The sequence below is a fragment of the Aspergillus saccharolyticus genome (genome assembly GCF_003184585.1).
Source record: "Aspergillus saccharolyticus JOP 1030-1 unplaced genomic scaffold BP01scaffold_2, whole genome shotgun sequence".
Classification (NCBI taxonomy): domain Eukaryota; kingdom Fungi; phylum Ascomycota; class Eurotiomycetes; order Eurotiales; family Aspergillaceae; genus Aspergillus; species Aspergillus saccharolyticus.
The window spans coordinates 735,358-747,716 of record NW_020290612.1 but is presented as its reverse complement, the minus strand read 5'-3'; the positions used below and the strand labels follow the sequence as shown (position 1 = coordinate 747,716).

Sequence of the window (12,359 nt, the reverse complement as noted above, 5' to 3'; positions counted from 1 at the left end):
GATATCGGAACACACGGGCCACAGGTCGATCTCAGCGATGATTGATGCGATAGCGATATTCAGGGTGATGTTCACATTGCGCAGGGCGGGGGTGGGATGGCGTGCTGAGCACGCATTGATGGTATCATCCCGCCCATTATTCAACCATGATCATCGGTCGCCTCCAACAGGCATGTCCTCAGAATCACCAAAATCAGGGCCGTTTGCTCAATAAAAGGACAGTCATCCATGGAGATCGTGTCTGTTCGTCACTCCCCATCCATGGCGGGACTGAGGTCCGAAGACGAGGCGGAATGAGGGCAAGGAGCCCTAATCTCGACTCCACGAGGCGGCCGCTGCTCCCCCAACCAGCTGCACCGCAGCGAATGACATGAATTCCGTGCCAGATGATGTGATTCGGGGCTGATGAGGGGAGGGCACGCAACTGCCCCCCCCGACTGACGAGGTAGACGCGGTCTGTTTTGATATGATTGAAACACTCTTCCTATTAGACCAGCTCTTACGCTTGCAATGACTTGCCCTTCCCTCTGATACTTAGTGACCGTCAAGGATGGTTCAAGTCACTCCTGTCAGCCAGGCTGCGAGGACCCTACTAGACTTCCGGCATGACCTCCTCGGACAGGTCATCCCCTTGCGCCTCCAGCCGGTGTGATCCATCCCTTGCGATACGTGGTTATCTAGCTGCAAACACACAAGATGCGCACAGGATGACGTGCCTGGATGGATGTGCTTGATTTCCAAGCAACATTCTACGAGTCAGCATACTATTGCCTTCTTGTCAGCCATCTCAGAGCTCCCCTCCATCGCAAGGAGATGCACCACTACTCGACTTCGAGAATTAAGGCATTAGGATGACCCCCAACGAACAACAGCCCCTGCTGGGCATCCCCGCGCCCCCAGTGTTCCCGGACGAGGTGCCCGACGCCGAAGCAGCCACGCAACCGCCCGCCAACGAGACCAAAGCCCTGACATGGACGAGCGCTTATATTCTCGTGGTCTCCCGAGTTATCGGCAGTGGCATCTTCGCAACGCCTGGATCGATCGTCAAGTCCGCCGGCAGCGTGGGCCTGTCTCTGGTGGTATGGGGGGTGGGCACCGTCCTCGCCGCCTGTGGCCTGGCTGTCTCGTTGGAGTATGGATGCATGTTGCCCCGATCGGGGGGTGATAAGGTCCGTACAGTACTCGTTGGCCCGATGGCATCCAGTCTGCCCCCATAGGTATTGACATGGGCAGGTCTACCTGGAATATACCTATCCCCGTCCACGGTTTCTCGCGTCCACCCTGATCGCCGTCCAGGCGGTTGTTTTGGGGTTTACCGCTAGCAATTGCATCGTCTTTGCCAAATACACCTTGTTCGCGGTCAACATCCACCCCACCGAGCTACAGCACAAACTCCTGGCGCTCGGCCTGCTCACCGTGGTCACGGTGATGCATGGCTTCTTCCTGCGGACGGGGATCTGGGTGCAGAATGTGCTGGGATGGCTCAAGATCTTCCTCGTGGGGGCGATCGCGCTGACGGGGATCTGGGTGATCCTCGTGCGGCCGCCCAGCGAGACCGATGCCTCGTCCGGGGGATCGCGCGAGCGGGGGGTATTCACCTGGGATTCGCTGTGGGGGGACTCGAACTGGAGCTGGAATCTGCTGTCGACCTCGCTCTTCAAGGTCATCTACTCGTACGCCGGGCTGAGCAACCTGAACAACGTCCTGAACGAGGTGCGCAACCCGGTGCGCACCCTCAAGACGGTGGGTCCCGCCGCACTGGCGACAGCCGGAGGGCTGTACTTCCTGGCCAATGTCTCCTACTTTCTCGTCCTTCCCCTCGACGAGATCAAAAGCAGCGGGGAGCTGGTCGCCGCGCTGCTCTTCGAGCGGCTGTTTGGCAACCAGGTCGGCCGGACCCTGCTGCCTCTGGCGATTGCCATCTCGGCCGCGGGCAATGTCATGGTCGTCACCTTTGCCCTGGTACGTACGTCTCTCCCATCGATATCCTCAAGGTCATGGAAACTGACGCGACCAGGCCCGCGTGAACCAGGAGATCGCCCGCCAAGGGTTCCTCCCCTGGTCGACGGTGCTGGCCTCCTCGCGACCCTTTGGCGCGCCGCTGGGAGGCCTGCTGGTGCACTACATCCCCTCCGTCTTGGTGATTGCCCTGCCGCCGCAGGGGGACGTCTACAACTTCATCCTGGACGTCGAGGGCTACCCGGGCCAGTTCTTCAGTCTGGCGGTCACGCTCGGGCTGTTGCTCCTCCGCTACAAGGAGCCCGATCTTCCGCGTCCGTTCAAAGCCTGGCTACCGGCTGTGTGGCTGCGTGTGCTCATCTCTTTCGTGCTGTTGGCCTCGCCCTTTTTCCCGCCGGCGGGCGGCCAGGGCGATGTAGGCTTTTTCTACGCAACCTACGCGATCGTGGGGACTGGCGTGTAAGTTTTTCGCAGTTGTGACACAAGAGCCCGGACTAACTGTGTAGGATCGTGTTCGGCGTGTTATATTGGTACGTGTGGACGGTCCTCCTCCCACGGTGGGGCGGTTATCAGCTCGAGGAAGAGAAGACGGTGGCGGAGGACGGGGCCATCCATCGCAGATTGATTCGCGTCTACGAGTAGTAGTACTTAGATTGATAATCCAGACATGTACGCTGCAGTGAAATGGTGCTGGTGTGATGCTTAGAAATCAGTATATCAAAGCATTCCCCGCGTTCTTCGTAATTGGCGCATCCGATGACATCCTGGTCTATAGTCCATGCAATCCAATGATCGCACGGAGACACGCGTGCCATGTAAGGCCTACCATACGATTCGCATCATCTGGGCTGGTAATGACGACCCCGGACTGCACGCATGCAGCTGGATTTATCAGCGTGGGGATGGCGTGCTTGTCTGACAAATGCAGGGTGATCCTGGGTATATAACTTCCAGTGCTGGTGGCCATAGCCCTTGAATCATATCAAGCACTCGATCTGCATCACAAACGATATACATACTATCACCGCAAAGACAGCAGCACAATGGCAGCAGCAGCAGTCCAGCTCCCTACGACCGGCAACGTCCACCCCTTCGCCGACGCCACTCCGTCCCTCCCCCCGCAGACTGCATCGACCTCCCAGCCCGCGACGCAGCGCCCGCACGACGTGCAAACCACCCTCAACTACATCCAAGAAGTCGCGGACGGGTCGCATCTCCGCCCGACGTACGCAAACCAGCCGCAGACCTTCCAGCGCCCGTTCGTGAAAGTCCCGACCACGATCCACGACGTGAGTGGCCGCGAGGCCGAGTACACGCTGGACGGGGCTGGATTCCAGTTCCACCGCCACGTCAGTGCCGAGACGGAGTTTGTGGATGAGGCGCAGATCCACCGGGTGTATTATCCAGAGGTGGATGCGTTGATTAAAGAAGTGTAAGTAAGAGTCGGATGATCCTCCTACACCCAACCACCGACTGATATAACACCATCATCCCTCCTGCTAGAACCGGGGCAACCCGCACCTTCATCTTTGACCATACCATCCGTCGTCCCACGCGCGAGAGCAGCAACAGCAGCAGCAGCAGCGCCCTCCGCTCCCCCGTCTTCCAAGTCCACATCGATCAGTCCTTCCCCGCCGCCCTCGAGCGGGTCCGCTTCCACCTCCCCGACGAGGCCGACGTCCTCCTGCAGGGCCGCTACCAGATCATCAACGTGTGGCGGCCCCTGAAGCCCGTCCGTCGCGACCCGTTGGCCCTCGCCGCCGCCCACACCGTCGCCGACGCCGACCTGATCCCCATCAAGCTCATCTACCCCCACCGCGAGGGGGAGACCTACAGCGTGCGCGCCAATCTGGCTACGAAGTGGTACTACCGGCACGCGCAGACCCCCGACTGGGTCACCCTCATCAAGTGCTACGATAGCAAGACGGATGGGCGGGCCCGGCGTGTGCCGCACAGCGCCTTTGAGATTCCCGGGACGGAGCACGAGGAGCCCAGGGAGAGTATTGAGGTGCGGGTCTTGGTGTTTACCCCGGAGGATCGGGAGTAATCCATGATGGTGGTGATGGTGGTGGTGGTGGTGGTGAGGGGGACGGGTTGCGACGATAGCGGATTAGGGTTAAGTTACTGTATCAGGAGTGCCTGGTTGGGTTGGGTACATCAAATTGCAATACAACAGCCAATTGGCTCCTTATGAATTGTTTATCGCGTGGCGGATTAGCGACGGAATATAAATGAACAATGTCATGAAGCTTGAGTTCTTCTTCATCTGCAGCTAAAATGCCGTGCGAGCACGTAATTCCCCCCCCATCCTGCAACATCTGTCCCGCGTTTCTCGACCGAGACAATCTAGAAGTGGTCTCTGCATCTGCAAGGGTTTTTGTATGTAGAGTTGTATATAAAGGACCAGCTGCCTACAATAGACTTAACAAGTAACCTTCCCAACCGAACCTTGATGCAACCTCTACCATGTCCGAAAAAACCATCACCACCTCCTCCTCGACGGAGCAACCCCCTACCACCCCCCCCAACCAACCAAGTTCCAACCAACCGAAATGGTACCGCTCCACCACCTACAACGCCCTCATTCTAGGGTTATGCAATTTCCTCGCCCCGGGCCTCTGGACCGCCATGAACTCCCTGGGCGGCGGCGGCAGCGAATCGCCCTACCTGGTCGACGCCGCCAACGCCCTCACCTTCTGCCTCATGGTCCTCTCCTGCCTCTTCGGCAGCGCCATCGTGCGGCTGATCGGCATCAAATACACCCTCATACTCGGCACGATCGGCTACGCCCCCTACGCGGCCGGCTTGTACACGAACAACCGCTTCCACAGCAGCTGGTTGCTGTTGCTCGGGGCGGCGCTCTGCGGCCTCAGCGCGGGCATCTTCTGGCTGGCCGAGAGCAGCATCGCCCTGGCCTACCCGGAGCCCCGCCGGCAGGGGTTCTTTCTCGGTCTGTGGCTGTCCTTCCGCGTGGGCGGGCAGATCCTCGGCGGGGCGATCAACTTGGGGTTGAATGTGGATCGCGCGAGCGCGGGGAGTGTGAGCTATGCGGTCTTTCTGGTGTTCGTGGCCTTGCAGGCGTGCGGGCCGATCGCAGGATTGCTGCTCACCCCGCCGGAGAAAGTGCAGCGGAGGGATGGGAAGCCAGTCCATCTCGCGATTTCGGAGCACGGGGTGGGATATGAGCTGAAACGCACCCTGCAGCTCCTGGGGACCAGGAATGTGGTGTTGATCCTCCCGCTCATCGCCCAGGCAATCTACACGGAGGCGGTCATGTTCACCTACCTGGACTTGTGGTTCAGTGTCCGGGCCAGAGCGCTGGCGAGTTTTCTCTCGGGCTGTCTGGCGCTGATTGCAGGGAACGCGCTGGGCTGGATCCTCGATGGGGCGCGGGGGAGTCTGCGGGGCAAAGCGAGGGGGGTGTTTGCCGTGATCATGACGCTGCAAGGGGGGGTGTGGGTTTGGGCGACGGTGATCACCACCATCTACAAGCAGAGGGACCAGGCGGCCCTGGATTGGACCGACCCGGGGTTTGCGAGGGGGTGGGTGTTGTATTTGTTCTGGGTGGCCATGTTTCAGGTGAACTATATGTTTCTGTGAGTGTTGGTCCTCTAGGTGTGGGAGAGGTCGAGAAAGGTGATGGGGGTTGGTGCTAATGGCATGCGAGCAGGTACTTTATTGTGGGCCATTTGGCGAGAAACACAGAGGAGGTCGTCCGGTTGTCGGCTCTGCTGCGCGGGACGGAGTCGGCGGTGCAGGCGGTGTCGGTGAGTATTGGGCTTGTTTACAGTGGGCTGTGCTAACCAGAGTAGTATGGGCTGAGCAGTGTCGGGGTGATGGCCTCGGTGGGCGGCACGTATCTCAACTTTGGCCTCTGGGCTCTTTCGCTGCTGCCGGCCTGGTTGGTGGTCAGGCAGATTGGGACGACGCTGGGGGATCGCAAGAGGGAGAGAGAGGAGAATCCGTTGGTGGAGTAAGGCCTGCACAAGAAGATTCGATGGGGACATGTGGCTGGTGATAAATCCATCCAGGCGTTGGCTTTCAAATCAAAATGCTGGAGAGATGCACAGATGCAAGATAGGAACAGAAGGCGCCATGCAAGTTAGATGCAAACCGCAAACCACAACGATAGACCGCAATGCTAGAATATCCATGCAAACCGGGCAGGATGAGAGAGATGCAAAACGCCAATGCTACAAATTGAACAACCCCCCCTGGCGCTTCCCCCCGGGGTACACCACCAAGGCCGACAGGAACAGCCCCACCGTGATCCCCAGCGCGGTCTGCACCATGCTCACCCCCAGACTCAGCAACGACTCGACCATCTGGTTCGACGAGGTATTGGTCGTCCCCTCCTTCACGGCCCTGGCGTACTGCAGCCCCGCCACGATCGATCCACTGCTCGCCAACCCGGACGACACCAGCGTCCACATGCCCGGCACAATCACCGCTGCCGCGTGGCCGTGCCACACCCGACTGTACAGATTCGCCAGCAGCCCGATGGTGAAGGAGCCGATGATGCTGGCCATCTGGCTGCTCAGGTACGTTGTGGCGAAGTAGTTGGCCACGTACCCCGACAACCCCAGCACGCACATGAAGGGCAGCTGGCGCAGACGGGCCTGGCTGACAATCCCTGCGAACGCCACGTAAATAATCTGGAAGACAAAGTGCTGCACATACGTATTCCCGTAGATCAGCTGGCTCGACGCCGTGCACGAGGTCTGCTCCGTTGCGTGGTCGTCCATCAACCCATAAATCGTCAGCCCCACCGTCACCCCGTACCCCAGGAACAGCGAGTAGATGATCGTGTACACCAGTCGAATCGACCCAGCCGTAATCTGATGCGACTGCAGCTCCAGACTGCTGCACAGCACCGAGTACCCCGGCAGGATCAGCGCGATGGCCGACTGCGTCATGGCGGGGAAGCAGAACAGATACTCGCCGTTGTGGCGGATGCTGCCAAAGGCGCGCGCCAGGAAGGAGATCAGCATCGCCACCGTCACCTCCATCACGTTCGAGTACAGCGCTGACCGCGGGGCCAGGATGTACTGCATGAACCCCATCAGCAAGCCCAGCACGAAGATGATGGGCATGTCGATGGGCCGCGCGCCAAACGCCCAGGGACCGACCGCCACGCTGATGAAGCCGGCCACCAGGACCATCATCCACGGGGTGCGCCACTTGCTCTGCCGCGTCAGGATGTCGTCCAGCACCGGCAGCGCCTCCGCCGCCGACAGCTTCCCGTGCAGGACATTCTTGTAGCAGTTGTGCACCTCGCCCAGCCGGCCGAGATTACACCCCTGGATGATGCGCACCAGCTTCACCTCCGCGGTGCGCGTCAGCGGGTCATCGAAGGAGATGATCATACACCCCGGGATGTACAGGAACTGGCCGTGGACGCGCAGCGCAAAGGCCGACATCTGCATGTACTCCTCCAGCCGATGGGTCGGGGCGCCGCACTTCATCATCACGCGACACAGCTGCATCAGATACCGCTGGCGCGTGAGCAACGAGCCGATCTTCTCCGCCAGCCGCGCCTCGCGCGCCTTCTTGCGCTCCTTCGCACTCCGCGGATCCCGATCCGCCTCGTCGTACCACTTCTTCTTCCGCCGTTTGCGCACCACCTCGCTCGGCAGGGGTCCCAGGGCGTCCTCCTCATCCTGCGCCGCCGGGGTCGTCGCCCCTGAAATGGGCTGGGGCTGCTCAGGATCATGGCCCATCTGATGGCCCAGCAGATGCCATAACACCCCCCCGACCATATCCGCCTCCTTCTCCGCCGCCGCCTCCTCCGCCGTGCGATGATGCATCCCCTGTCCGCTCCCCAGCCCCAGCTTACTCACCAACAAACTCGCATCTGCCCCCAGCAAAGACTGCAACTGGCTGGCATACGAATCCTCCCCGCCTCCTTCCCCCGGGGCCAGCATCTCCCGCATCTCGATGTCCTCCTGGTATCCAAAATCCTCCGGGTGCCACGCCGAGTCCAGCCCATCGCCGCCGTCCGGGTTGCGGCCGAGTTTCTCGGCGAGCTGCGAGGTCCCCTCTTTGATCGCTTTGAATAAGACCCCCCATTGGTGCGAGCCTCCCCCGCCTCCGCCTCCGCCTCCATTTCCACTGCTGGGGTCATTTACGTGGCCGGTCAACGGCCGTTCGTCGGCGTCGTCATGGCCGAGGTGGTCGTCAGCGGGGTGGGAGTCTGGGCCGGAGGAGCTGGCCTTGGAGCGGATGGGATCGAGGGTCTCGGTTGAGCTGGACATGGTGAACAGGCGGGTCAGGTGTGGTAGGGGGAAGCGGAAATGTAGGCATAATCAGACACACTCGGTTAGGCGCGGATCCTGCATGGTCGTGGACGAAGCGGTCAGTGGGGAGATTTGGGGTGGTGGGGGTTGCAGGGAGAAAGGAAAGACTCACATGCTGCGTCTTAGGTAGCGACAGGAGCTGACCAGGCAGCAATGATGATGCAAAAGTAAATAATACCCTTGAGGAGCAATAGACAGAAAGAAAGAAAGAAGGAAAGAAGAAAAGAAAAGTGACAGACCACCCGAAAATAGGGACTGTGGAGAATTGCCCGGCTGGGGAAGACACACACACACCAGTGCAGTCACTTAACACGATCGACCCACCGGCGGTTCGTGGCGATGAGGGGAAAGACAGGAATTGAAGTGAAGAAGAAAGTGATTCACGACGGAGAGGCCGCGGTGTGTCCCTTCTACAGCATAATTCTTTTTTAGGGGCGGGGGAGAGACGAAAATAGAGCCAGCGGCGCAAAGGCCATGCCAAAGATGAAGAATGAAATGAGGAAAAGGGGAAGAAAACTTCAACTCCGGGGGAAAACACTGGACACGATGAATGGAACCACGGGGCAATTGGCAGCCATCACTTCTCCATCATTTTCCCCTCTTGCAGGGCGATAATTGGAGATCGAGTGAAACGACGGCGGTTGGGGGCCCACCACAAAGCTTCGCTTCGCTTGGCAACGGGGGGGCTGCTTCGGTTAGGGGCTGATGGCGGACGGGATGGCGGTGGGAGATCGGAGCTATCTATAGATGTGAGATGTGACTGGAGATTCGGAGATGAGAATGTTGGTTGTGAACTGTTCCAGAAGCCATAATGGATCGAGTTATAGACCGGGGGACAAAAGTTGAAGTTCAAGCCATTCGAAGAGAAGGTCAGCTGATGCGACTGTTCTTTGGCCAATAGAGGTGAAACACGCTAGCCCCAAAACTGATGTGTCAGCCGCCCGTTTATGCAATGACTCCTGAATGGTTATGCATGCACAAGCCTGCACAACAACACATTCAATTGAGGTGCAGCAATTCTTCATGCTTGATAAATCTAAGTACATGTCACAGACAATATCTACCTGGCTTGTTGGAAGTACTTCTCAAAGAAATCCGCCAGTTGGTTATACCCTCGCTTGTACTCCGCCAAACTGTTCTCACTCTCCAAGTCAGCTCGTGCCCCCATCCACCCATGAATCGACGTCGTATACGTCTCCACATGCCCTCCCAGCCCCTTCTCCGCAATCGTCTTCGCATACGCCTCCACCACATCAGCCGGCTCATCTTTGGACGCCAGCACAAGGTGGGGGATCGTCAACCGCTGAGCATCTTCTGCCGCCATGCGTCTACTGCCATTAGCTTCAATACCCCACCCAAAAAAAAGGAAAGAAACATACCCGGGATGTACTTGGCCCGATGCAATGAATGGAGTATCGGCTCCCGAAGCCAGAACGGCCACCTGACTCTGTTGGTAAGTTCTTCATTCAATTCACAAAAAAAAAAAAAAAAAGACGTAGTACTGACCTTCCCTCCCCAGCACAACCCGGTCACAGCCCACGCCTGCACGCTGGAGAACCGGCGGCGGTAGGCTGGAATCCCATTGTTCAACAGCACATTGACTGCATCAGGGCAAGACGCCCGAGTGGTGACGAACTTGGTCAGCGCCTGCTGTTTGTCCGGCGTGTCGGCTGGCAGCCAGGAGGGGTCGGCTTTATCACCCTGGAAGAAATCCGGAATGATGACCACCGCGTTCAGGCGGATGGCCAGAAGGTCGGCCCCCTGAATGGTTTGGCTGGAGAAGCCGAAAATGTCGTAGATATCGATCAGGCCCACCGAGGCATCTTGCGGGCCCGTCACATCTGCTCCTGGTCAGTTCCAGTGGTCGAATGATTAGGGGGGAGGAGGAATTGACAGGTGTTAAGGCCAGCGATGTCTTCGTAGGTCCCTTTAGGAGTATATCCCTGGGTGATGACGGGGGGGATGGTGCGACAGGCTTCGCAAGTCATGATGGTAGAGCTGCAGGGGATACTATCGATAACTAATGCTGCCGGACCGTTGAGGAGGGAGACCCCAGCGGCTATAAATCATGGCTGTAAGCACCAACTGCTATGCAAAGCCTGGACCGGCTCGGAGACAAGCGCGGACTGACCCACCTCAGTCCCGGAAACGGCCCGAAACCGGCCTGTGCCAAACAACGACTTGGAGTATAAAATGGATGAAGTGATTGCATCTCCAGGAGAAGATGCGTGGCTGAGCCTATCACCACGACATCATGGAGGCAGCCTTGAATGGGGAGAAGCCTCAACAGAAACCCCCATTGTCCACCACCCAAGACATCCACCAGGACCCGGAAAAGAACCAGACCACAGATGCCTCCCCCCCAGCCCCCTACAGTATCCTCTCCGAGAGGAAAAAGATCTGTCTGATGCTCACAGCCTCGTTCGCGGGCGTCATCTCGCCTCTATCCAGCACGATCTACCTTCCAGCCCTCACCTCCCTAGCCGATGCTATGCATGTGTCCACCGCACGCATTAACCTCACCGTCATGATTTACCTGGTAGATTATCGATCCTATCCCATGCCCACAAGGAGAGTGATACTAACCCTAAACAGATCTTTCAAGCCCTCGCCCCATCAGTGATTGGATCATTCTCCGACACCCATGGTCGTCGGCCGGCATATCTATTCTGTTTCGTGATCTCCCTCGCAGCGAACATCGGCCTGGCTCGACAATCCAACTACGCAGCCCTCATGGTGCTTCGCTGCCTGCAAGCCTGCGGCAGCAGCCCGACCATAGCGCTAGGCAGTGCCGTGGTGGCGGATGTGTCTACCAGGGCAGAGCGAGGGAAATATATCGCCTATGCCTCTCTCGGGGTGACCCTCGGGCCTGCCCTGGGCCCGGTGATTGGGGGTCTCATTGACCACTTCCTGGGATGGCGCTGGATTTTCTGGTTCATGGTGATCGTCTCCGCCGTCTTCCTCGTGATCATTGCTTTGGCCTTTCCCGAGACCTGCCGCGCAGTCGTGGGCAATGGCTCTATCTCAGCTCCCCGCTGGAACCAACCTCCCCTTGCGATCCTCTCACCCACCATCACCACCACTACCACCACCACGAACCCCACCTCCCCACCAACAATCCCCCCGAAACGGCCTCTCAACCCCCTCCGCGCCGCTCGTCTCGCCCTCGACCGAGAAAACGCCCTCATTCTCATCTACGGCGCCCTGCTCTACGCCGGCATCGCCGCCGTCCTGACCACCCTCTCCGGCGAGCTCACCACCTACTATCACTTCAACGCCATCCAAGTGGGCCTCTGCTACCTGCCCCTGGGGATGGGAAGTCTCACCTCCCGCTGGACCGTCGGCTTTCTCCTCGACCGCAGCTTCCGGCGCGCCGCCCACCGCGACAACCTCCCCATCCTCCCCAACCAGCAGCAGGAGATTTCGAACTTCAACATCGAGCGCGCGCGCCTGGTCGTCGCGATCCCGCTCACCTACGGGGCTGCGGGGGTGTTTGTGGCGTATGGTTGGCTGATGCGGTACCGCGTGTCGCTGGCGGGGGTTCTGATCATCCTTTTCGTGGGCAGTCATTTGCTGACGGGGGCGTTCACGGCGCTGAGTACCCTCGTGGTGGATGTGAATCGGCAGAGTCCCGCCACGGCGGTGGCGGCGAATAATCTCTTCCGCTGTCTGCTGGGCGCGGGGGCCACCGCGGTGGCGGCGCCCCTCATTGGGAGGATTGGGATGGGGTGGACGGCGACGGTCATGGCGGGGGTTTGGGTGGTGGGCAGTCCGTGTCTGTGGATGGTGTATTGGTGGGGGTTTGGGTGGAGGCGGCAGCGGTCTGTTGACAAGGAGGTACATGAGTAGGTAGGGATGGTTTGCACTGTATATCTATCGCTGAGAGCACACCTCCCCAAGGCGAATTAATGGTCATATCGAAGTTGCAGCGACATGCTCATGGTAGTCCTGTTGTGCCGTATCCATAATCCCACTGACTCTCGTTGCTGGCACCTGTTCCTTGCGGTTGCACCAGTAACGTCCGTTGACTTCCTGTTCGATATCGCCTCTGGTCCCGTTAGCTGTTGTGCTGTCACCGTATGAGGAGAAGAGGAGTTTAGTGAT

The 12,359-nt window shown here is 58.9% G+C and overlaps 6 protein-coding genes across 6 annotated transcripts; 4 read left to right on the top strand and 2 right to left on the bottom strand.

Moving 5' to 3' along the window:
* Positions 1-851: 851 nt before the first annotated feature.
* Positions 852-2,601, top strand: BP01DRAFT_287858 (putative methionine permease; the record flags this gene model as incomplete). Its single annotated transcript, XM_025571514.1, has 4 exons — positions 852-1,169; positions 1,234-1,962; positions 2,018-2,418; positions 2,466-2,601. 4 exons carry the CDS (start codon positions 852-854, stop codon positions 2,599-2,601), a joined length of 1,584 nt encoding a protein of 527 aa, XP_025435345.1.
* A 354-nt stretch (positions 2,602-2,955) lies between these two features.
* Positions 2,956-4,006, top strand: BP01DRAFT_400732 (uncharacterized protein; the record flags this gene model as incomplete). The annotated part of the gene is made up of 2 exons (XM_025578588.1): positions 2,956-3,391; positions 3,463-4,006. The coding sequence occupies exons 1-2, from the start codon at positions 3,003-3,005 to the stop codon at positions 4,004-4,006; spliced, it is 933 nt and encodes a 310-aa protein (XP_025435344.1). The 5' UTR covers positions 2,956-3,002.
* A 419-nt stretch (positions 4,007-4,425) lies between these two features.
* BP01DRAFT_413045 (DUF895 domain membrane protein) lies at positions 4,426-5,936 on the top strand (the record flags this gene model as incomplete). Its single annotated transcript, XM_025578984.1, has 3 exons — positions 4,426-5,555; positions 5,630-5,726; positions 5,772-5,936. 3 exons carry the CDS (start codon positions 4,426-4,428, stop codon positions 5,934-5,936), a joined length of 1,392 nt encoding a protein of 463 aa, XP_025435343.1.
* Positions 5,937-6,059: 123 nt separating this feature from the next.
* Positions 6,060-8,560, bottom strand: BP01DRAFT_75952 (threonine/serine exporter family protein). Its single transcript, XM_025580085.1, has 2 exons — positions 8,368-8,560; positions 6,060-8,291 (listed from the first exon to the last, which is right to left on the bottom strand). Exon 2 carries the CDS (start codon positions 8,211-8,213, stop codon positions 6,153-6,155), a length of 2,061 nt encoding a protein of 686 aa, XP_025435342.1. The 5' UTR covers positions 8,214-8,291; positions 8,368-8,560; the 3' UTR covers positions 6,060-6,152.
* A 755-nt stretch (positions 8,561-9,315) lies between these two features.
* BP01DRAFT_332286 (dienelactone hydrolase) lies at positions 9,316-10,269 on the bottom strand (the record flags this gene model as incomplete). The annotated part of the gene is made up of 4 exons (XM_025573084.1): positions 10,150-10,269; positions 9,762-10,096; positions 9,635-9,696; positions 9,316-9,583 (listed from the first exon to the last, which is right to left on the bottom strand). Exons 1-4 carry the CDS (start codon positions 10,241-10,243, stop codon positions 9,316-9,318), a joined length of 759 nt encoding a protein of 252 aa, XP_025435341.1. The 5' UTR covers positions 10,244-10,269.
* On the top strand, positions 10,240-12,104 carry BP01DRAFT_332283 (MFS general substrate transporter; the record flags this gene model as incomplete). The annotated part of the gene is made up of 2 exons (XM_025573083.1): positions 10,240-10,794; positions 10,851-12,104. Exons 1-2 carry the CDS (start codon positions 10,510-10,512, stop codon positions 12,102-12,104), a joined length of 1,539 nt encoding a protein of 512 aa, XP_025435340.1. The 5' UTR covers positions 10,240-10,509.
* Positions 12,105-12,359: the final 255 nt, after the last annotated feature.